Genomic DNA, 25,028 nt, shown 5'->3' with positions numbered 1-25,028 from the left:
GTGTGGAAAAGAAATGGAAGTCAGGAATCAAATAAAAAAATCGGGAATCTGACAGAAGAACTAATTAGAACAAACCAACCTAAACAGAGGCAAAACAGACGTTTCGGTCCCATTGATTAATCACCAAAAGTTACAGGCCACTTAAAATCCTGAAGTCTCAATCCTTCTTGCTTTCTTAATCTACCACCTTCCTAATGGTTATCATGTATGGTTAATCAAAACCTAATTAAAGCACCCACTCTGAAAGCAACAATTACACTCTCACAGACGCATACATTATTTTTCTGGATTTTGCATAAGATACTTGGTATTATCTCCTTCACCTACCATCTATTGAAGCCAACCATAAAATTCCAAGGCATTTCTCCCGTTTATGGGTGCATTCATTTGTCCAATAAATGAAGGAGCCAGTAAAGACAACATGCTTTCAGAACTGTAACATTATTGTATAGAAAAGAAATTGAAATTGTTTTATGTCAAATTTTCTTCTATATTTGGCCATCCCCAAATATATAATGGCTTTATCTTAGATATCTTACAGAGTTTTGGCACTCAGCAATGATCGATTCATGGAACTGGCCTTACTTTAATGGTTTCTTCTACACTAAGTACTCTAAAATATTATTTTCATATCCCCTTGATATTCTTATCTATTAATGTAGCCATAGAGAAAGTACAAGCATCATAATGGAGAAAACTTGGCCCTTTCCATTTTCTTATCCAAATGTGTCGTCAACATTTCCAAATAATACATATTCTTTTTCTGTTTTGTCCCTTTTCGAAAAGTAGCAAGCAGATACCACAATATTATGAAGCTTACAATTCACATATATCATTATATTTTATAATAATGTAGTAAGTACATACCCAAATGAACACTTCCTCACCAAGAAAACAAATCAAATTAAAATAAAACACTCACGTACTAAACTATCCCCTTCTCTTATGCACTTGGAGAATCCTAAATAATGAATGTAACGCCTCTGACCTAACAAAAAGTAATTGATTAGAACATAGAAAGCATGCCAAAAAAATTCAGCAATGACAAAGAAATTCACATTGTAGGAGTATCAAAATGGTTACCGACCCTTGCAAGAACATATGTTGTACCTGTGTACAAATGCAAAGGTGGAATGTTATATATCACGACCAAGCTTACAAGGTTACAGCCCTGCTCCAGGATGCCATTTTATGCTGCATCCAATACTTTTGGCAAAGGAAAAAATGGCCTTGAGCATCTAATTACATTAGGCCAAGACTTCAAAATGTCTAATGAAGGTATAAGATAAAAATACAGAATACCTTGGTTTCCGAATTGATGAGACTGGCTGACCACTGAGAACACTATCTATTGCCAGACTCAAGTCCCTAAGGAAAAAAAAAAAGATAGAAGCAGCAAATTGATAATTGATTGAAAGCACACTTGCATGTATACATCCACACACACATATATATTATGATTTGGAAATTTACTTCATGTGATATACAAAACCAAAGACACCAACCTTCCTGTGACAGGCACATTATTAGTGGGTCGGGAATCATCAAACTGGCCATGATACACCAGCTCAAATGGCCTCCTACCATCCTGAAATACCAAATTAATGTAGCACCATAAATAAAAAGTTAAATTGAACACTTTACGAGCTGTCTTTTCTGTTAACATGGTTTCATGTATTTGAACACTTAATTCGCTCCAATCTGTTCTGATTGGAAGGTAAACAGTTGGAAAGAGGGGCAGCATACAGTCAGAAATGTAATTAATCCCTTCAACCTGGCTAAGGTAGTTGTACCATGCTTGAAGGACCTAAATAAAGTAGTTAATAAATGTTATGAGCACCTTCTTAAACAAGAAAAACTCTGGTGTGCAAACTGCTCCAAAATCTCGAGCAACTTCTTGTGACTGCAATTGAGCAATGTTAATTAGTTAAAAAAACTTCTACAAATTTAAAATACATTTGTTTTATACCAAGCAATCATGTTAACATTTTCAATGAAGAAACATAAAACATGTTTAACAGATATTAGGATAATAAGTAAAGCAATTTCTTTTTCCAAATTTATCAACTCCTAGATTGTTCATAAATCATACTCTAGATAACAGTATAAATCAGGATGAGAAAAAACAAACTGAATTGTGCACACATCTGTGTCTATTGGGGGTTGGGGAAGGGAGCCAGAAAGGAAGCGAATCAGAAATTTCCATTTCAGTTATTTGCGGACATTTTTAAAGTTAATTCCAGATCAAAAGCAACCAAAGTGAAAATAAAAGAAAAAAGAACTATATTTGCAATGATGTAATATTTCACTTTTAGACTTCTCAAAATTTGCCACCTCTAGCTCAGAACCTAACTTGGCCATCTTTAAGAAAAATTCAGAAAAAAGAATGTAAAATTTCTATCAATCAGAAAACTATTATTCATTTTCTATTTTCTGGTCAAATAGTCGTCAAATGTGACACCAACCATACAGAAAAGGTCGAATACGGTATTGAGATTTTCATCTAATCATGGTTTTATTTCTCGTTTTTCTCTCTCCAGAAAGATAAGAGATTGCTTATCTCAAGAAATTCTGCATAGAATGCCTTCCAGCAATGATATGGCCAATCAGAAACTAGATTGTCTTTACCTTTTGGAGTTCACCTTTTGGAAACACATTTAAGTCATATTAAAAGAGAGAAGCTAAGGGGAAACCCTTTTAAGCTTAAGGATCAGGTTGAGAATTGTATTAGCATACCTCGTCATATAGATAAGGAAATGGGTAATTAAAAGTTTTAGCATCTTCTGCCATGAACTCTGGTCCATCCTGTGAAGTACAGTTCCAGTTTGAACAAGTCATACAAAGGCTGCAACACAGCTCTAATCTCAAACAATGGTGTCATTAGAACCTGCGGGTGAGTAGCCACAGAATTTGAAGATATGGCAACAACTGCAAGTCCTTTCTGAGCAAAATACAACAAAATTTAAATTTGTTAATTCTGTATTTGTTTCTTAAGCTGTTAAAGTCCCAACAGGAAAATGAAGAAAATTCATGATAAGGAAATGGATTCAGCTACCTTCATATAAAAATTTGAAAGCTTGACTAAGTCTTTCTTCAAGTGTATAACAAAGGGACAGTGATTGCAGATGAACATAACCTACACCACCACGTCCTTATTAGGAATCAGGCATCTCACAATTACTAATGTTTTAAATGATGAAACAATGTACTTTTTTTTTTCTTGAAAGAATAAATTAAAGAAATTTTTAATCAGCAGCTGAAATTGTTGCCATAGCAACCATACATTAGCAATATGCAGGCCCAGGCCCATTTATTATATGGCAGTTGTAAGCAGCCTAATTTCCTAGATTCTACAATCCATGTCTTACATAAGAAAATACGCTTAGTACATGTGTATGTGCGTGTTTAATAGTTGGAAAAAGGAACAAGAAAATAAAATGAAGTTTTTACTTGAGAGCATAGTTCCTATTCATGAGCATCCATGAAAAATTGCAAAAATCAATAAATCCAACTTGCAGTCCCGTCCCTTATATAGAACTTTCTCAAACCATCTACTTAGCTCAAATTTGTGAAACTGAAGATATACTTCTTTCAAAGACTCAACGCAACAAAGCCTTATCTCAAGCTTATGCTTCTTTCATTATTTTAATGCTCCATAAGGAATAGGGATCAACATTTGGCAGTATCAGACCATGCCTAGACATAAGATATGTCCAAACTAATGAATTTCATAAGGAAGGACTTAAAGTTTTTCTTCACTTGATATTTCAAGAGTCTTTAAGTTTCCTCAACTCAGCATTATATTAGGTAAATTAAGGTTCGTCTTCCTCTTATAAATAAGTTAACTCCAATTTCAATTTACTTATTCATCTTGGATAAGGCTAATGATTATTCACTACCTTCCTTATTTATCCAAATAGTTATGAGGGCAAAGGAAACCGAGTGATAAGCAGTTTCATCTTGGATAAATGGAAGTTTAAGCTTCACTAGTCGAGATTGGAGAACTTCAGAACAATTGAACTTGGCAAAATCTCAATATGCTCAACCTTACAGGGGTCGAATTTTCCAAGTGACTCAGAAAGTGGTTGAGGTTTTGCATTTCTCTCCCTCATGAACTCTGAGTTCATGTTTCCAGGAACATCATACCCATGTTTGGATCACTGGACAACTGTGAATACAAGATAACCATGGTTATAAGCTTTAAGGCAAGGATCACCACTTTTTAGTCTCTTGATGTTTCTCAGAAGAAGAAAGAATTGAAACTGACCGTTTTTTTACATCCAATTTCTAAAACTTGCTTTCTTTCTCTCTCTACCAGAACTTGACTTGAAAATACATCTACATGTTGTGTCCTCCATTAATATGCTAGGATCTGAAGCATTATGTTGCAACTCAGTATAAAATGGGTTCATACTGAAGGTAGTAGGAAAAATTGCTCAAATTAGTTACAAGAAATTGTTGAAATGGAAATGAAACTGGAATTTTATGAAAATTCCATCCAGTTGAAGGGGAAGCTCTGCAATGCAGTGATTCAATCAGCGATGATGTAAATAGTGAATGTTGGGGTTGTTAAGAAATAAAAAACAATATTCCAGAATAACCATAAAACATGGGGAAGGAAGGATAAGCATGATAAGTTTGAAATTTCAAATGATTTAATAGCATGATAAGTTTGCAGACATGCTCATTGATTTCCACTATAATGTGGTGATTCACAAGTAGTCCTAGAATGAGAAATTTTCAAATTTAGCCTAAACCAGTAGTCCACAAGATTAAGAAAAAAAAAAAGAAGCTCATAAAATTAATTAATAATATAAAAAAAAAAAAAAAAAGATCATCTCCAACATTCAGCAATAGAAAAGCGAAAACATAGCCAAAAAAAAAAAGTAAAAACAAGTAACTCACCAATAAAGCAGGATACGACTCAAAATCTTCAAGTTCCCAAATTTTCCCAGTTAAAGGCTCTTGCAACTATATATAATTCACAAAAGCACCAAGCAACCCCATAGCAATCAGAATCACACAGAAAGTAACTCAATTTAGAGAAAAGGATTATAAGACAACCTCAAAAGCCCATCAACATAAACATGCATATAAGCTTATAACTGCACAAACCTCAAAATGGGGCGCTCTGAATCCTAAATTGACACCTTGTGACTCAGTTCTAGCAGCTCTAACTATCAGCTTTCTAGTGGGTAAAGCTTTGATCTTTCTGCACCAAAGTTGCAGAGGATTGAGACCCGTTTTCGAGGATGCCCATGTTGACAGAAACGTTATACGAGTTTTCTCTAACGTGCGCTGGAGAGGCAGTAAATATGCGCCTCTTCTTGCTACGGACGCTGTACTCAAAGCAGCGGCAGCCATTGTTGGGTTTGGGTCTGTTTCTGATAAGTATAAAATATTTAAGGGTGTTACTGTAATTTTTGTTCAGTCATTTATTCTGAAAATAATGGGCTCTTTTGAAGGGGACATGGGCTTCAAGGAGTCCAAATTTTTAACTTATATTTCATCTTAAAAAAAATTAATTTGTTATATTTATATATTTATTGTTTACAATTGAGGAGTGATTGTGACACTTTCTTTGAATATTTTTTTCAATTATGTATTACCATATTTTCTGTAATTAATGTAAATCCCATGTTAAATTATGTTTATTTCACAGCTACTTTTTTTAACAATTTTACAGTTCATCACTTTATTTTATAGCTATAAAATTAAGTCTTTGAGTAGGTTGACAAATATCATAATCTAAACGTTCCAACTTTAAATGAAAGTATGAAAGTATTTTGATATGATCAAAGATAATCACAGTTTGCTCATGAAATATTGTAAAATTTTGGACTGCCCAAGTTAAGCAATCAGGCCTGAGCTGCCATGATCCTGACCCCCTGATGATTCAAGAAATGAGGTATCTGTCTTTAACTACCCTATATGAGGCCAAGATTTATTGCAAATCAAATCCTCACAGATAAAACTAGTATATAATCTAATCCATGGCTCAATAAATTAATCATTCTTCATAATTTAAGCTGGGAAATCACTGTCTGCCTTTTTAAAAGGTATTCTTCTTTATTTATTATACTGTTGATTGTTCTCATTAACTGGCAGAAGAAATTTTTAAAATAGAAAATAAGGTGATTGATTTATTAATTAATATATGTTTACATAAATATTATTCATGAGTTTGTGCAACTAAATATTGAAATTTAAAAAAAAAATTATTCCAAAATATATTTTCCAGTTCCATAAAAAAATAACATGAAAAACTCGGATTCGACAAAAGAAGCAAAGGTAAATAGTATATCTAAACATATTTTTCTAAAACTAACAAATATATATATATATATATATATATATATATATATATATTTGTCACTGCTCATTAATTTATTAACATGGGAAAATAATAACCATAACATCACTTTCTTACGTTAGGAAAAAAGATAATAATAATAATAATAATAATAACAGTTAATCCAATTTTTATTTTATTTTTTAAAAAGAAAGAAAATAGTATGGGGTAATATTATAGGAGATGGCTGTTTGCATGGGATAAGATCACTCATTCACATAGAATCTAATCGCATTCACACCTTCTAACTTGTTAATACTAATTAGCAGATGTCGTTTTGCATTAGATAGAATCTCTTGCATTCCCACTTTCTACTTTCTACACGATACATTTCTGTGTTATCATCCACTTTCTACTTTCTACAAGAAATCTGTGTAAAGTCTTTTCTCATTTCAATGAACTAAACAAGCTACATCCAGACTTAAATATTTGAACACTAGTAACTGCCTCACCTGTAAATATACCAATGAAAATATAGCACTTCAGCTAATTATTTACTGACTGTTACAACTCATAATAACCTATAACAAGTAATCTAAAACATCTTACTGCCATCTAACATTCCTCGCATCCCCCTCCAGTTGGAAATCATGCCTAACTGGTGAAACTGAGGACCACCCAAAGCCTTTATAAAAATACATCAGCAACTATGAATATGGCGAGGAAGACCGAACCCTGCCTTATATTGATCGCTTTTTCCAAATGCTTGTACCCTGGTGAAAAATGGAGTTCTTAACAATATATAAAGTTGCCTAATTATTATAAATCATAAGACTATGGTAATGTTGTAATGGAACATGTAATGGAATCACCATTATATTACTTTTGTTTAGTTATTTAAATTTTCTTTATGTAATGTGATGACAATTACGTAATATAATCAGTTATTTTTAATTTAATGTAAAGATCAATACACATAAAATATATATAATCATGGTTACTTACAACATATAATCGGATGGACTAAATTTTTATCCTTAAAAGATAGTTGATAAAGTATTTTCAGTAGCAAAGTAAAGCTTATCAATAAATTTTAAGTCCTTCATTGTCCAAAAACTACCAAAAATCCGGACACTAGGACCTTATTGGTGATGAGGTAACTGAGATAATGAGAAAAATGTAATTTTAGCATTATATTTTCTCCCTTCATGATAAACTTGTAATTCTCAAGGATTATATTTGTAACACCCCCATTACATGCTAACCAATAGACATTAGCCAGAAAACATACAAGCGTCGTAGACTATATACTACATGTAGATAGGTCAATATACAGATTGTTAAGAATCAAGACACAAGGTTATTAACATATAAACATATGATTATACTTAAATATCATTTAACAAGTATTCAAAACATCTTCTTATGCCTTACAAGGCATACTTCTATATACATCACATAACTGCATACAAAATGCATAAGGAGGAGACTCCACAAAACTGGCCCAACTTGACAGAACTGCTAAAAGCTAGACTTCGGATACAACCAATGGATACACTACTATTTACAAACCTGAAAAGAAAAATTTTGGAGAGGGGTGAGCCTCCAGCTCAGTAAATAAATAATCAACATAATCTATATCACATACACTTAATACAATTTCCACCAAATCACATAACTTACCATGATTCATAGTTTAGGTATAAATTCATACCATTCTACTCAATTCAGTACAACCATCATAGAAGGAATACAATTCAATAATTATGGTTAGTTCTCACGGCTTGTGGATCCCCTTTAATGTGCTGCTCCGCCTCATCCTCACATAATACACTTCTATAGCCTCTCTAGGCTTTAGCCTCCCAAGGCTTTATATATATATATATATTTTTCACAGGGGAATCCACCATTCACATGCACATATGCACTTAATATCACAATTCAATCATTTCACTTATATCATATTCAAGCAATAACAATTGTTCCACTCAACACCAATCATTTCAATCTCATTCATTCAAACACAACACAATATTAAGTAAACACAACCATTCGTAGAATATTTGATTAAATATATGGATATAGCAAATATTAACTATTTACTTACTCAAAATACACTTATTCCTTCAGCATATAAGAACTTTCTTTCTCTACAACTTCCTTTCCAGGCTTTTGAGTACCTGTTAACACATTCATCAATTCACATTTCATGCATATTCCAAATATTCATGTAAATGCTAGTTCTAATGCATTATAAGATCATCCCCTTTATAATTCATAGGTATAACTCTTCCTCTAAGACTCTCAATTACTATTTTAATATCATATAAACATTTTTATCTAGTTATATACTAATTTAACTCAAATTAACATCAAATAAATTGCATAAAAATAATCTCCAACATCTCTGTTTTCTAGACAGAATTTAGTATCAAAGTATATTTATTGCTGGGCAAAATTGGCTCAATACAAAAATCTTGTATTAAATAAACATATACACTTATGCGTCTAGTTTCATCTCCTAGAAGAATTACTCAATCCCGACTTCTATAGATTTAATTATTCTCAAATTACTGAGCAAGGGTCATACAACTAGTTGTACCCGAGCAGCAATCTGTTTGCTCAATTTAAGCAACCAAAACGGCAAAAATATCAAAATCACAAAACTATAAAGTTATAGAGGACTCTTCAAAATTTCCATAGACAACAATTAAGCTTAATTTAGACTTATATAACCCATGTTATGCCTAAAATACAGAACATCAAGGTTGCTGAAATTTTGACAGTTTTCTATCTTGACATACTTAAACTTAAATTAAGCTTAATCTCTATGCAATCATTCAATACTCTACTAATTCATGATAATCAGACCTTTAATTAATCAATGAAAGCATCAATTGAAGTTTTTCCAATTTGTAATCAAGAACCCTAATGACAAATTAATAATACTCAAGTAACAACTCACCAATTTCAGCTTTTGGGTTGTTAATATGCTTAAATCCTTTAGCTTTAGCTTGGCTCCTTCAATAGTTGGTAAAATCCTATCTTAATCTTAAGTTTTTCTAGGTATTCCACTCCTCTCTCTTATTCCACATTTTGAGTTTTTGGCCATGTACGAATTTTAGAGAAATGAAGAGGTAAAATGAGTTTGCTCATGGTTCCAATTTCCAAGATTCATCTCTCAATGCCACCACCTACTTAAACTAGTTTTATCATCCTAAATTAATTCTTACTAACCATATATAGGTACTAACTTTTAATTGTATCTTTTAAGTCCAATCTATTTACCCAACCTTCAGCTATTGGTTCAATTAAGTCTTAAGGCTTAATACTCATAACCCAAATACTTAATCAACTTATCTAAATTAATAATCTAATATCATGCTTCTTATTCTCTACTTATAATTAATATATATATGTTCCCATAAAATAAAAATATTATTAATATACCATCATATGCCCAATGATTAAATGTAAATGCACATAACATGTATGATGAGAAAATGCAGACGTTACAATATCAATAGGGATTTGATTAAAAATACCTCCACATTCTTATCGGTCACACTTTGACACGTCATATTCTGCATTAAATTTATTTTACAGATTCTTAAGACATACCTCCGATTACTTAGCAAATAATAACAAATGCCAATAGCTGAGAATGATATGATGAAGAGCTAAAGGATACACAGTTGGATTGTCCATGAGATATTTGGAGTCGATTGATATTGTCCTTTAAATTGTTGTTTTACATTACTTTTAGAATTTTTTCGATCTATTTAGAGTTTAGATGATTCTTAACTATTAAGTCGGACAATACGACTGAAGTTGCGGGCTGAGATATTCTTTCAATTCTAGCCCTATTATCAAAGATCGACAATTTAACTTAACCAGTCATTTTATACTATTAAATATATATTACTTTAATAATTAGAAAAAGAAAATAAGAACAATATCAAAAACCACTAGCATGATATTGCTAATATTTATATAAAATGATGAAGAATTTCCCCCAAGAAATTAAAAATAATTCAACAAAAACCATCAATGGGATTATTTAGGTTATTTTATATATAGAAAAAAAAAAAGATCAACTGCTCAATTCATTCTCGAATTGGATGGGAGGTAAATAGTTTCTTTACTTCTAAATTAAGTAATAAAACATACTTAAACAGTAAAAAAAGCATAATACATATTAATGTCATATCTAATCGATAATGTATTTTTAATTAATAATTTAATAGGCAAGAATTATTTTTTAAAAAGGTATTGAAATTAAAGCAACCGCTGTTTTGACAATTGAAACATCTAAGATTGATGCTTTTATCAGCAATGACTCCAAAACCACATAATACTTATCCAAAATTGTAATCAATAATTATAAAATAAATAAATAAATAGAGGACCAGAATCTTCATGCGTATGTATACACATTACTGTCTCTGCTTTTGAAACCAACATGTTCAGTTAATTAGTTCTTCCTACAACTAAGTCTAAGTTTTGAGATTATACCTGTCTTTGCTTTAATGGAATCCAATCCAACTGAATTTTAACTGATTTGAGCTTCATTTATTTATTATTCATTAAGTCTAAATAAAGCTGAGCTCTAGATATTTTTAATATTTTTTATGAGTTTAACTCTGAATACTTCTAATGAATATAAATTAAAATTAAATTACCCATCAGTCTATCAAATATTTAATAAATTTACAGTTTTATTCTAGTAATATGATTAGATAAGTATTTTTATATTTAATAATAAATATACCTGCAAGTTTTGTTTTCAAATCTCAAGCTATTAATATATGAGTTAGTTTATGAATCTAATGAGCTGAATTTTATCTAATTTAGTGATTGATTAATTTACTGAATAACTTTCATTAGATGTATTTAAATAAGTTTTTATGAAGTTGAATTTCAAGTAACTTATAAGCTGATGAGTCCTTTAAAAAATTGATACATCCTCCGCTGAATTTTCTGGCTGATTCTGTAAAGTACAAGATTGAAGAAAATATTAAAATTATATTTCGTTATTTACTCCAATGATCACGTTAAAAAATAAAAGATATCAAATAAATTAATTTGTGAGTAAAAATTTAATTAATTAATTTTTATTTTTTAAACTTTTTATATATGTTTTCATATTCTACCTCGATTTATATTTATTTTTATTTCTCTTTCGAATTTAGATGAAGACTTAATCATCACGAGCGATTCAATTTATTTGCAATTGCGGCCATAGCAACATCTAGAGAAAGTCAAACATTATCTAATATGAAACATAAAAACAAATTTGTCTTTTAAAATACTTAATAATGAGGTTATCAGATTTTAGTTATTTTGTAGTTTCTTAATTCCATTTTCTCCCATACTATATACTATGTACATAATTAGTGAACTTTATACTATGAACTTTATCTAATTTGGTGATTGATTAGTTTACTAAACAAGTTTCAAAAGATGTATTTAAATAAGTTCTTATGAAGTTGAATTTCAAGTAACTTATAAGCTTATGACTCTTTTAAAAAATTGATACATCCTCCGTCGGATTTTCTAGTTGATTTTGTAAACTATAAGATTGGAGAGAATATTAGAATTATATTTCGATATTTACTCTGACGATCACGTTAGATAATAGAAAGTATTAAATAAAAAATTTAATTAATTAATTTTTATTTTTTAAACCTCTTATATATGTTTTTTATATCTCGATTTATATTTATTTTTATTTCTATTCTAAATTTAAATGAAGAGTTAATCATCACAATCGACTCGATTCATTTGCAATTGTGGCCGTAGCAACATCTAGAGAAAATCAAATATTATCCAATATGAAACATAATTTAATGAGGAAGTTATCAGATTTTAGTTATTTTGTAGTTTCTTAATTCCGTTTTCTCCCATACTATATAATTTGTTTCTCTAAAACAAAGCAACTAGTAATAATCCGATCTTAAATTATTAAATTAATAACTTAAAGTAAAAAAGAATTCGCTTATGAATTAAACAAGCTTGATATTTGTTTCTTTTTTTTTTTTAATATATGTCTAGTATGTAAAATACACCAACATAATATATACAGTTGCAAGAGATGATGAGAGGGTTTTTGGGATATTGGGTGGTATGAATATTATTAAAATCAACAATCCCACAAGCTGAGGAAACCTAATCACGTTGACTGTCTAAAGTAATATGACATAACAGACTCCAACTTGTATATATGTGATTATAATAAATTACAAACCTTAATTAAACTAATGCTCAGAAGATTCCATTCATTTCCCTGAAAATTGTTTCTGCTTCTAGGACTTTAGACAAGGCCCAGTTACTAAAATCTATTTTAATAAACTTGGGAAATTTTAATAATATTAACTAATTATGTCAAAATTTTCAAAATTAGCTTCAGGTTGAATTCTAATTTAAAAATGGCGAATGAGGATTAAACAATTCAGTGATTTTTGTACATAAGGCATCTAAATAGAAATTGGATAACTTGGCAATAACTATGTCTGATTAATCAAAACACTCCAAAACACATGGCCCGTTTTCACCGCTGCACCACCGGGTGTAAAATTTTCCCTACTTTCATCAAGTATCCATATTAAGAAAGATTACTAATTATATTTTATTTTATTTTATTCTTAAAATTTTAATTTTATTTATTTGAATCATTCTATCTCAAATTTACTTATAAAATTTAGACAATGAGAGATTGACACGTTATGTTCTTTTTTTTTTTTTCTTAATTTCTTTTACCAAAAAGTTTATATTAATAATTTCATAAGAATGAGATAATTTAGATTCTCGAAAAATTTTAAAAAATATATGATGAATTAATTTAATCATTTGATAATTAAATATAAGTTGATCATTACGTAATGATGTTGTTAAAGTCTAAATGTGATGCAAAGACTCTTGTAACTATGAATATTTGATTTATTGGGTATAAAGTTTGTTTTTTCTTTTCTATTTTTTAAATAAAGAAAATTGGTTTTCAAAAAGTATAATTAGGAAGTTCTATTTTTTTAATACCGCATCGATTTTAAGCACTATTTTATTTTTTATCAATTACAGCTATTATTTTATTGGGTTGTATTTAATACACTCAGCAGTTTTGAGCTCTCTATTAATCATCATAAGAGATATGTTTTTATAATAATCTAATAATAAATTGAAAAAATCATTTATCAAATAATAAATTCTAAAAGATAGAATGTTTTATTCTAAAGTTGAATAATAAGAAAGTAAATATAAAAGGATTAGTCTATCATTTACATGAACATTTTTATTACATTTCAATTTTAATTGAAAGAATAGGCAATTCCGAAGATTCTTTTCTTTTTCTTTATGAAATAAAAAATATGAAAGAGTATGAAATAAAAAGAATTTGGAATGAAATAGAAAAGCATGGATATTGTTTTTTTATTGAAACCATTTCATATAGGTTCAAATCCTATCATATGTAATTCTTTTTTCATATAATGTACATATATAACATATTTTAGATATTTTGCTTGTTTTTAATTTGTTTAAATTATGTTTTATTTATTAAAAATAAATTTCACATTCAATAATTTAATATAGTCATATATCAACTGAAATTATTAATGATTATTTATTGTTCATATTAATGAAAGAATATTTATAGGATTAGAAACCTCTTAGCTAAAATTCTAACTATTTTAAATTATATTAATAATTAATCTAGAAATATTTATAGAATTAGGAAGCTGTATCTAATTCTTATAGAATCTTATTAAATTAACTAACAGAAATTTTCTGAAAAAAAAAAAAGAATACTGGTTTTCTAAAGTTGGAGTTCAATAATATAAGAAAGAAACAAAAATATAAATACTTTTACTTCTATATTGAATAATAACATATATACAGGATTAGGCTAAAAAAAAAGATTAAATAATAAATCTAATTATTAATATTTACATGTAAATATATGTCTTTAAATAATTAATAATAATCATCGATGAAAGTTAAATAATTAAAATATAATTGTGATTTGCATCGTAATTTCTTTTTTGACAAAAAAATAAAATAAAATCTCCATCTGAAGGTTTTTCTGTTAAAAATAATTTAAAATTACAGTAATACTTTTTAAAAAATTAAACGATTTTTCTGTCCAGGGAGGCTTTTTAAACGTAGTATTAAATTAGCATGAGGATAGACTTTTCTGTTATAGTATTACCTTCTTGCTTCAACAAATTCAAACTACATCAATACGACTACTAATATGAATAAAATAAATAGAAAAAAGAGATTCGGCTCCGCCAAATGATTAGGCAAATAAACTAAATTGAATTGTTTTATAAATGAATTATAATAATGTATCCATATCCAATGACAATCCTTTGAGAGTTGAATGCAATCCAATAAACAATAGAAAAAATGTATGAGATGCATATTAATTATTAATTATTAATTAAGATGAAAGCATCTTATCAAATGTAAGCACTTATCAAAGAAAAGAGAGGTGTGTTTCATCCCTTATGACTCACTGCATAACTACCAGAAAGAATATATTGTGACTCTATATATTAGAACCTGACTCCTCTTACAAAAATAATAATAATAATAATAATAATAATAGTAATAAAATAAAATTACTTTGTCATATTATTAATGAATAATGGTATTTAATTAAGATAATAAGAAGTAGTTTCATATTTTTAAGAGTTTCATCGTAGTTCATTATGACATATTTTATAATTTATAACTAGTTCTTTGCTACATAATTTTTACCATAAAACTTATAAGAGTAGTATCAATTTAATTTCGATCGTTAAAATTAAAATTTAATGATCAAATAATCATTAAAATTTAATGTTTCAATGTTGAAATAAAGAAAACGCAAAATAAAACTATATGGAAACTGGAAGTTGTTCCTAGTTTATATAGTTAAATTGACGAATTGGTAGATAAATAATATGTACTTAATTAAAAAAATTGAGACAAAAAAAATAAAAAATTGATTTTTTTATTTTATCAATTATACCATATTCTTCAAACTAATAAAGAAAAAGAGAGTGAGAAATTCTAAGATAAAACATCTAGAAAATATTTTTATTTATTGTGACTGCATTACATTCAAATCCACGATACTAAATCATATTTAGTGATGTAATTCTTTTAAAAAAATCATTAAAATTTTAATAACACCATTTCTCTAGCTTTTATTACATTAAAGGATGGACCTATATATATTTTAGCCATTAACCCTCAAGTTTGACATCTTATATAAATCTATTACTCATCATCTCTACTAAATTATCTAAATATTTTTAGTCCATTAACACATAGCATAATCAACTCACACAGCTTAACATTGTCATTTGCATCTATATTTGACAGCAAATTATTAGGTTTTAGATTAAGAGATCGAACAAGTGTTAAATTACACTAAAAGGAAAGGGAAATGATCAAAATTTTGCTTTGACATTTCAGAATTGACCAGGTCACATAAAAAAAAAAGAAGAAGAAAGATTTAGAAGAAAAGAGGATTGGCAAGGTATTAATGACGAACCAAAAGAAATTGTCTCGACAGAATCAAAGTGAAAAATAACGAAATGGAAAAGGAAACTGTGGCCGCAAAGTAATCCATCTTTTTCCTGTATGGCTTCTACGAATGAGACAGCAACTTCTCTACATAAAGCTCTTCTCATAGAAGAGAAACCTTGTCTGCATAAAGCAATCAATGATTATATAATAAGAGGTCCCTTTAAATTAAAAGGTTTACAAGAGCAGGAATTAGTGTCGACACATATCAACACCCTATCCAATATTTATTCCATAAAAAAAATAAAATTACATGCTAAGTAGATTTAATTAAGAAAAATTTCATTACTATTTATTTATCAAATCGATAAAGATTGACATATATTCATTAATTTTAAATAAAAAAATTTGTATTAATTATTTAATATTAAAATATAAAATACTTATAAGTATGAACTGTCATGGATACAACAAATCTACATAAGAATTTCTTTTTAATTTAATGGTTTTTGCATATACTGTAGTTGATAATGATATCTTTATCTAGGCTTTATGTCCAATCATATAAAAAAATATATATAACTCTTTCACCTATTTTTAGGTATCATCTTTTATTTCATCTCATAAAAGTCTATTTGGCTGTGTTGATGTTTGGTTTTTAAAAGTAGACTTATACTTTTTTTTCTTTAATTGATTTTTTTTTGTCAGAATTTATTATTATTGCTTTTAAAAATTTATCTTGATTATCATCTGGACTTTTTCTTCAATTTACTTACTACTTTCAAAAACTATTTTTCCATAAACTAAAAAACCTATTTCCAATAAATAAAAAATTAAAATTTTCTTTGAAAAAGCTGATCTGGAAACACAATCTCAAATACACCCTATTTATATTCATTCTAAAGAGATTTTCATTTTATTTTATGTGATATAATGTAAAAAAAAAATGATCTAACTTTAACTTTGTTTATACATATGGTATATAATATTTATTAAGATGATACAATTGCCTCCCACTGCTAAATTCCTAACTTCACACTACATATTTAGTCTCCTCAAATAATAAATTTTGTTTTCTAAATATTTTAATTACATTTAAGATTTAATTTAAATTATAAAAATATTTACTTTTAAAAATGAGAAGTTTTAAATTTAAATTTTATTTTCTATATTAGGTAAAAATAGATTTTTTAAAAAAATACGGATATCCCGTTAATAAGAATTGACAAATACATCTTGATATAAAAGATAAAAATAAATATCAAACATAAAAAAATATGTATAAAAAAATTTATTTTTAACAATTATCAATAGTATTGATAAAACAGTAAATTACAATTTCTATAGTATCATTATTTATTATTATTATTAAGTTCCGTAAATAATAATAAAAAAATTAAAGTGAGAATTCACTTCAAGAAAAAGGAACTAAGAAAAGCTATCATTATATGCACAGATTTTCTTGGAAAATGGCTCAATTTTGATTTTCTGAAAATCATATGCATGATGCGATTAGTTAGAACCTTGGATGAAACTGAATTCAACCACAGAGAAGATTTCATTGAAAAGGTGAAAACTCAATGGGCACTAACTATGAGCATATTATAGAACTTTAACCAGTTCCTTTAACCTTATCTCCATGGCCAACATGATAATAAATATTCCCCAACAAGGGGAAGGGATAACTCATTATTAATGTTGTAATTCGAGGACCCACAATATATCATGCATGTACAAATACAAACGGTAGAAAATCTGCACAGGGATCTAAAATGGATGGTCGAGATCAATCACATGTAGGCATTAAGAAAAAAAAAAAGGTTTTATACGCTAAACAATTAAAATGATATAGCTGTGTTAGATAACTCCAAGGTCAAATATAATGTCACCATCACTTTCTTACAGAAGAAAAAGATTTAAAAAGAAATTATATATCTGATGCAATTTATACATATAAAATTAAATTAAAACTGGAGTTCAAATCATAGAAGTAAACGATTAATATGCTTACAGTTTTTTTATTTCTCTGAAGAGACTGTCATTGGATCAAAACTCCATGTTTCCTTTACTCTTTCTTGTCACAACCATATAAATAAACAAATCTTGACCTATGAAAGAAACCCAGTTGTGAGCTATATATAAAGAGATATAAGAATCAAGAATCTTGGAGATATGAAGAGGAGAAGAGAAATGGAGAAAGGGTCAGAGATTAAATCTGCCATTGAAGAGCTCTCTGTGCTGGTCCAACTCAAAACTAGTAATAGTGGTAGTAATCATCATGATGCTGAAGCTTATATACCTACAAGGCCTTTCTTATATCTTTGCAATTTGGTTATTCAAGTTCTTGGTCAGTATCTTCTTCACCTTCCTCTTTATTTTTTTTTTCCCTAACATCTCCGTGTTGGAAGATGATCTTGAATTTCTTGGTTTTGCTATTTCTCGTTATGAAGATAAGATAGGTCCGACAATGGCAGTTTTGAGACAAGACATGAACCAGAATGTTCAGGTAGTGTCTTTTATTACTCAAGTTCTCTCACTTATCACCAGAGTCTTGACTTTCTATTCATGACAGAACACACCCTATTGACATTTCAATGACTTTGCTTTCTTGTCTTCACTGTTCAATCAGACTCTGGTCATTTTTGTCAATGTCTGCAACTTGTCATTTTCTTGGCTAATAATAGGACATGGCCGTTTGGCGTTTCTTTCGTCCTTTCTTCTTCTCCTTCCTTGCTGATCTGAATTTTCGTTCTTTATTCTTATCCACAGAGACTAGAGGTGCAATGTAATTCTGATCCATCTTTATATTCAAATCTGGTCGAAATATTGAAGAAAGAGGCTAAAGAAGGCAATGCAAGGAAGGGAAGTAGCTCTAGCAAAGCCTTTGTTTGGCTTACCAGGTACAGCATATTAGAACATGTTCTCAACTTAGTTTAATGTGTCATTAAATAATTCAGTAATGGATTAACTCCTCCTTCGGCTTAATCAAGTAATGGCCCACCTATCGAAAATATTAATTATTACTTGTGTGCTTGACCTCCTTCAATTATTAGGTTACACCCTTCTTCTGCAAATAATCAACTTTAATCCATTAAAGTGAATAGTCCTATTTTACTATTTCTTTTTGGGGTTTATATAACTATCCATGCTACATTGCCTTATTTGAATCAATGAAGGCATAAAATAGCTTGTAAATTTGTTAAGACAAATATTCAAGTTAGCCATGGAAAATAGCCTTTTAGTAAAAAGTACGATAACTGTTTTGACTGTATTTGATTAACATCTAACCAATTCATTTTATTTGTAAATAAAAAGAATTGCATATTTTAATGTCTTAAATAGTAACTATAAAATTCAGATCAAATAAATATTTTTTTTCAAATAAATTACAGTAAAGAAAGACCAACAAAAAGTAAAGACATGTAAAATAAATGAGAGCAAACAATGAAATAAAACATAAAGTGGAAAGAGGTAATTTCATATTATGAAATATTTTAATTTACTAATGTAAATTTTATTTTAAAATTTTATCCATTTTACTATAATTTAAATTAGTTATAATTAATTTTATAAATTTAATTAAATAGAATTCTAAAATGAATTCTCATTACAACTAAATACATAAATTTCATATTTATAAATAGATTTTATTTACAAATAAATTTTATAATCTCAATCAAATATAATATTGGTGAATATTAAAAATAAAAATCTCACACAACAACTTAAATTTTTGGGCTAATTGATTTTTCATATGTTACCAAAATCTTTTCGGAGTTGAGTAGCTGAAATTTCAATAATCAACAAAAACTAAAAACTAACTTTTATAAACTTATTAATTTGTGTAAGAATACCAGATAAATAGATATTAAAAGTTTATTGATTTGAATATCGAAAATTAAGAAAAATCATAAAATTATTCTATAAAAATATTATATTTTACTGAAGTTTTCAGTCATTAAAATATAGGAAATTTTTCAAAAATATCTTAAAAAATTAATAAAAAATATTATTTTTACTCTATAAATTTTTTTCATTAATGCTATTTTTTAATTTTTTAAATTTATGGTGTAAATATTTTTTAATTTTTTTACTGTGTAAATATCACTTTTAGTTGTTTTGCGGTTATTTTTCAATTGTTTTACCAAAAAAACAACCAAAACTTTATTTTAAATAAAAAACTAAAAAAATTATATTTTAATATTTTAACATAATAAAATAAAATAAATAAAAAAACCGTGATAAAAAATAAAAAATATAAGTGTTTTTATAATTTCTCCTAAAATATACAATTAATAGAGAATACAAGAAGAAATCCTAATCCAACCCAACTAGAAAAGACCGGTCAAATAAATAAAAATTTAAAAATTATGAAAAAGGAAAACTTTCGAACTAAATACACATGAAAATGAAATACTTAATTAGACTAACATAAGCCATAGATTGCGTGCTAATCTGATTCTTCTACTAAAAATAATTAAAGAAATAAAAGAAATACTAAAATGGCAAAAAGGTGATTTCAGAAGCTTAAAAAGGAATTTTTCCAAAAGCGAGGGGCATCACAGCAAAGCTGCGAGTTTTCATCGTTGACCCGTTTCCTATCAAATTAGGCCCAAAACATTCATAATTGCAATTCTGAGAAGTCCAAAAATTATAGAATTATCATCATTACCTTTCTTTCTGTCGCATTGCACCATGAATGTAACTGTTTTCTTTTACCAATTTTCTGCTCTTCATCAGGATTTACCTAATAATTTAAGGTTTTTCTTTGTTATATTGTTATTTGACAGAAAGAATGCATGCATCTACTTATATGGCAAAGATTTTCCTGCATTGGGAGCCCCTCTGAATGTGAAAACTTTGAATTAGGCATTGTTCATGATCATCAAACTAGTAGTAGTAGTCTGTCATCAGATTATGGGGGAACTGTATTAATTTGCTGCCAAATGCTGATCTGATTAAACAAGTGAAACTTGTTTTTTGCTTTCCAGATCTTTGGATTTTTCAGCTGCTTTGCTGCAAAGACTAGCGAGGGATCCTGGTGAGGAAATGGAGGAAGCTGTGGAAGAGTGTTACAATATCACTTTGAAGCCATGGCATGGATGGATATCATCTGCTGCTTTTAAAGTCATTAAAGCATTCCTTCCTGTTTCCTCTTTATCTACTTCTAGCAATTTGTTATATGAACAAGTTTAAATTAGCATCAAATATTGAACTAACAGACTGTTTGCAGGTAGCTCTTAAATTAATTCCTGATACCAAAACCATCATCAGTCTCCTGAAGCCGAAAGACGAACCCACCCACAAGCTTATAGAGGATATGGAGACCTTCCTTTCACTGCTCGTGCCTATTCTAGATGAGATTCACTCTATTCTGGTAAGCCTAAGTTCTCTTCCAGCTTCACATGATTATCCTACTTCCGGGTTATTGATTGGCTTTATTGAATTCTTGCAGACACTGTACAGGTTGGATAAGTTGAAGTCTACCTAAAGAGGATACAAACAAATATAGCAGAACACATGTACAAAGTTTTTTGTTTTATATATAACCTTAAGTTGGATGTTATGTTCGTGCAAGAGTGAATTTTGTAACACAGTCTAATTAATTTCCTGTTTATCCGAGCAACTAATATTTGTACAAAAAATCTGTTAACACCACATCTTCGTGCTGTGAATGATATGAGATGTTCAGAATTTATAGAATGCACCCTTTTTGAAGCCACAGGTCCAACATTAAGTTAGCCATGAGATTCTCTTGAGCTTCCTTTAGATATTACTTGGAATGTACAAATGAAAGCATGGAAGTGAGGACAGCTAAAATTTATCCTCGAAAAAGAAAACCTGTTTGAACTTCACTTATTTATCAAAATGTCGGCAATCTCTTGATTTGCCTTATGTTCTCTTTCTTATGGAATTGAAGTCAGTCTACGAGTGTATTAAGGAGATGGAGAAGGTTCACGAATGTGTTTAAAGATGCCATCCCGGTCTATGCCTGAATTAATGCCGTCCGAATCATGAAGGGCTACGAGTGCTGCAACTAAACCTGCATTGCTAGCTATGCTTGGTTCGGTGAACTGCGGTTTGTCTCTTTCGTCCAAGAAATTATCAAATGGATCTGGTCCTGCAACCATGGCTCCATAAAGAATATTCGGATTTTGATATTTAGACTGCAGCCATCTGTCTCCCTCTTGACAAGTATAGCTCCGACCGTCCCAAGGGATTGATGCAGCCCTGTGATGAACATGGGTTGGATACTGGTTTCCAAAGCCAACCATGTAGCTCATCTTCCTCGGGTTATCTCCTAGAATGTAATTTACCTGAAAATAAGGAGGGAAAAGCAAATAGCAACAAGTAAGACCATCTCCAATGCTAGTACCTGCAATTTTCAACATTTGTTGCTTTATGCGTGCTTACTTGAGACCTGGCAAAATCTCGCAACATTTCAAGGGAAAAATCATCACTAGTGCAACTTATTCCTGATCTAAGTTGAAGCTCAAGATAGTCACTGTATAATTTACTCAGGAAAGAAGCTGTTGCAGCAAACTGGATTGGCCCAGCATAATCAGAACTTAAGAGTATCAAGCCACCTATGTCAAGAAATGATTAAGGCATCATGAGAAAAAAGAATTCCAAGAAATGTTCTATGTTACATGAACCTGACCTGGTGTTCTGTTAAAGGTTCCTTGAGAAAGATAAGAACAGATGAGCAAATTGGTTGCGTTTGATGAAGATCCTAATCTATCCTCAAAGGGAAAGCCCATATCGCGAAAGTATAGAAGTCGAGTTAGCAAAATCTGCAGAAGTTTCTTAAAAGTCATTAATACTATCCACCCAAATTAATTAAATCCTTTCTGAACCTGACAGAAGCTTTTATCAAAATTACCACATTAGCAGTAAGCTTGTTGTTCCAAGAGAAAATTCCTTTCTCTGATATTGCTTCCTCTTCCTCCGCTGCGCTAAAATGATCGGTAGCATATTGGAGATAAGAATTATTTCCAGTAGCAAAGAATAACCAAGTTCCTCCCCAGACTAGTTCATCTTTGTAGCCTGATGAATCATAAAACAATCTTGCCTGTCCTCCACAAGTCTCAATATTGGTGTTAGTTCCTTGTATATGACCAGTATCATTCTTAGTTGCAACCTCAAACAAAAACTCTGCTGCCCTGATTAATCGTCCTGAGTAAGCATTATCTTCTCTGAATACTACTGATGCTGCTGAAAATGATGCCATGATTTCTCCTGCTAGATCAGAAGCTGTGCCATCACAAGCTGAGACAGTTCTTGCATAGCTCATATCTTCGGGTCTTTGCCAGCAACTGATATCATTATCACCTCCAGTGCCATTGCCAGCACTTCCAACCTAAAATCTCAACACACAAGGATTCACTATCTTTTCATTAAAGTTAAAATATGTATATCATCGTACTTAGTTATAGATATCTTGCCTGAGAATATATTGTAATGGGATCCGAAGTTGAATTTGACGGAACGAAAACCTCGAGCAAATAATCGCTGCCCCATCTGATAATGTCCTTGACATGATCAAGTTCACCTATATCAGCATATTTCTGATGGTACTCAATCACAGTCCAACTCAAGAGGGTAATGGTATAAGCTACAGGGAAACTGAATTTGATATTATTGCCAGAATCATAAAAGCCACCCACAAGGCCACCAGGTACAGAATCCCCATCTTGCAGTCCTGAATTTCCTCTGAATTTCACAGGACTATTGTTTGGATAATTCCCAGCTGCAGAAACAACATTTCAATGAGATATGAAAATCTACAACGCGAAAAATAATCTTTTGTTCAAGTAGAAAAAAAAACTTTACATTTCTGTGCATCAAAGAAAATCAGAGCTTGGCTCAGTGCAAGTGTCAGATTCTTTGAATTCCCATGGAGCTTATTCTGGTGAGGCAAGAAGTGTACTAATAAGACAGTTGCTATCACGAGTAAAACAATGACGACTGAAATGTAAAGAAAGCGCTTGAAGTACTGTCTATCGGTGATAATAAGTTCATATTCGAAAGATTTGGAGTACCGAGAGGGGATCGAGTCATAGTTAGTTTTGGAGTTCGGAAAAAGACTAAAGTCAAGTTCTATCGAGTTCCATTGGCTAGCTGAAGGAAGAAGCCTGCCTGCCCCAGAAATTGAGTGAACATACATTGCAGGATTATGATCTACACCTGAATTTGAGCTTGGCATGGATGATGATGATGATGAAGGCGTTGGATTGAAAGACAGTGTCTGAGAGGAAATGGGGAAAGAAAATAGCTAGAGTGCAGCAGCCTCAGGAAAAGAAATTCGAGTGCTTAAAATAAAAACAATGTGGTTCCATCGTTTACTGGTGTATAATAAGCAGAAGAAACTAAAGAGATTCCAAAGAATTGGGTGCTCAAGATAGATTAGACTAGATATGCAGTTGAAAGGACAAGAAACCTCGAAGGAAACTGCTTAACGGTAATTACAATGCCTGTTTTGTCTGCAGCACATGATAGTTAGTAGTAACATAAGGAGACAGAGATGTTCTGCTATTCATGCCGGCTTGTAGAATGCCATAAAACCATTGTTATCTTTTCAACAGTTTCTAATGGCAAACTGATTACTAATTTCCTTTACTTTTTCATTGTCACAGGAGAATAAATTCTTCCTGTTGGATAGACAATTAAAATTAACAATATGTAATGGAAGTAAGAAGCAGAATTGATCTTTGGTGAGACAATAATTTTTATTTTTATTTTTTTAGTTTGCCCCAGCACTATCATTTGCTACTCTGAAATTTGCACCTCTCTTAATAAATAATAAAAAGGCTACATTTTATGAAAAAGGAAAGCTATTTCTTTTACAATTTCTATTTTTTCTTTTTTTTTTTTAGTTAAAATAACAGTATGCCTTGTATGATTATTGGTTTGCTTCTTTTTCCTTTTTTACTTTAATTTTCATTTTGTTACTATCACCATATAATAGAAGTGCACTTCATCATTTAAAGTGATTAATAACAAAAATAAAATTAACTTTATTATTTAACTTCCCTACTGAATATATACCTTTATACAATTAAATTTTTCTTTCTGACAGAATTAAAAATTTGTAGAAACATGTAAACTTTTTTTGTTGTAAAATTGTATTTTTTTCATTTAGAAGAAAAAAAAAAAAACAAGTCTTTTATAATTTAAAAGGGAGTAAAATGTTTAGACTAAAGCTTTGGGCTAAGATCCAAGAGGT

At 29.7% G+C, this 25,028-nt stretch overlaps 3 protein-coding genes and 1 long non-coding RNA gene across 13 annotated transcripts; 1 reads left to right on the top strand and 3 right to left on the bottom strand.

Annotated features, from left to right (window-relative positions):
• Positions 1-807: 807 nt before the first annotated feature.
• On the bottom strand, positions 808-5,412 carry LOC8285102. 10 transcript variants are annotated; one of them, XM_015723565.3, is made up of 10 exons: positions 5,116-5,412; positions 4,906-4,971; positions 3,056-3,136; positions 2,888-2,941; positions 2,737-2,805; positions 1,841-1,903; positions 1,506-1,588; positions 1,303-1,368; positions 1,059-1,110; positions 808-988 (listed from the first exon to the last, which is right to left on the bottom strand). In XM_015723565.3, the coding sequence occupies exons 1-9, from the start codon at positions 5,362-5,364 to the stop codon at positions 1,080-1,082; spliced, it is 762 nt and encodes a 253-aa protein (XP_015579051.1). In that variant the 5' UTR covers positions 5,365-5,412; the 3' UTR covers positions 808-988; positions 1,059-1,079. The 10 variants fall into 10 exon arrangements, with proteins under 10 accessions (XP_015579051.1, XP_048226885.1, XP_015579046.1 ...); XM_048370928.1 differs by having other exon boundaries at positions 808-983; XM_015723560.2 differs by having other exon boundaries at positions 1,088-1,110.
• Positions 5,413-15,650: 10,238 nt separating this feature from the next.
• LOC125369191 lies at positions 15,651-17,950 on the bottom strand. Its single transcript, XR_007214809.1, has 2 exons — positions 17,814-17,950; positions 15,651-15,985 (listed from the first exon to the last, which is right to left on the bottom strand). It is a non-coding gene; the product is annotated as an uncharacterized LOC125369191 (long non-coding RNA).
• LOC8285103 (glycolipid transfer protein 3) lies at positions 17,690-21,520 on the top strand. Its single transcript, XM_015723566.3, has 6 exons — positions 17,690-18,149; positions 18,253-18,308; positions 18,572-18,702; positions 20,794-20,929; positions 21,036-21,179; positions 21,258-21,520. The coding sequence occupies exons 1-6, from the start codon at positions 17,975-17,977 to the stop codon at positions 21,291-21,293; spliced, it is 678 nt and encodes a 225-aa protein (XP_015579052.2). The 5' UTR covers positions 17,690-17,974; the 3' UTR covers positions 21,294-21,520.
• A 138-nt stretch (positions 21,521-21,658) lies between these two features.
• On the bottom strand, positions 21,659-24,951 carry LOC8285105 (endoglucanase 25). The gene is made up of 6 exons (XM_025158605.2): positions 23,636-24,951; positions 23,248-23,552; positions 22,686-23,162; positions 22,464-22,596; positions 22,217-22,389; positions 21,659-22,119 (listed from the first exon to the last, which is right to left on the bottom strand). Exons 1-6 carry the CDS (start codon positions 24,006-24,008, stop codon positions 21,739-21,741), a joined length of 1,842 nt encoding a protein of 613 aa, XP_025014373.2. The 5' UTR covers positions 24,009-24,951; the 3' UTR covers positions 21,659-21,738.
• Positions 24,952-25,028: the final 77 nt, after the last annotated feature.

This window comes from Ricinus communis, chromosome 2, assembly GCF_019578655.1.
Source record: "Ricinus communis isolate WT05 ecotype wild-type chromosome 2, ASM1957865v1, whole genome shotgun sequence".
Taxonomy (NCBI): Eukaryota; Viridiplantae; Streptophyta; class Magnoliopsida; order Malpighiales; family Euphorbiaceae; genus Ricinus; species Ricinus communis.
Note: the sequence above shows the minus strand (reverse complement) of the source record. Positions and strands in the feature narration are given on the sequence as shown.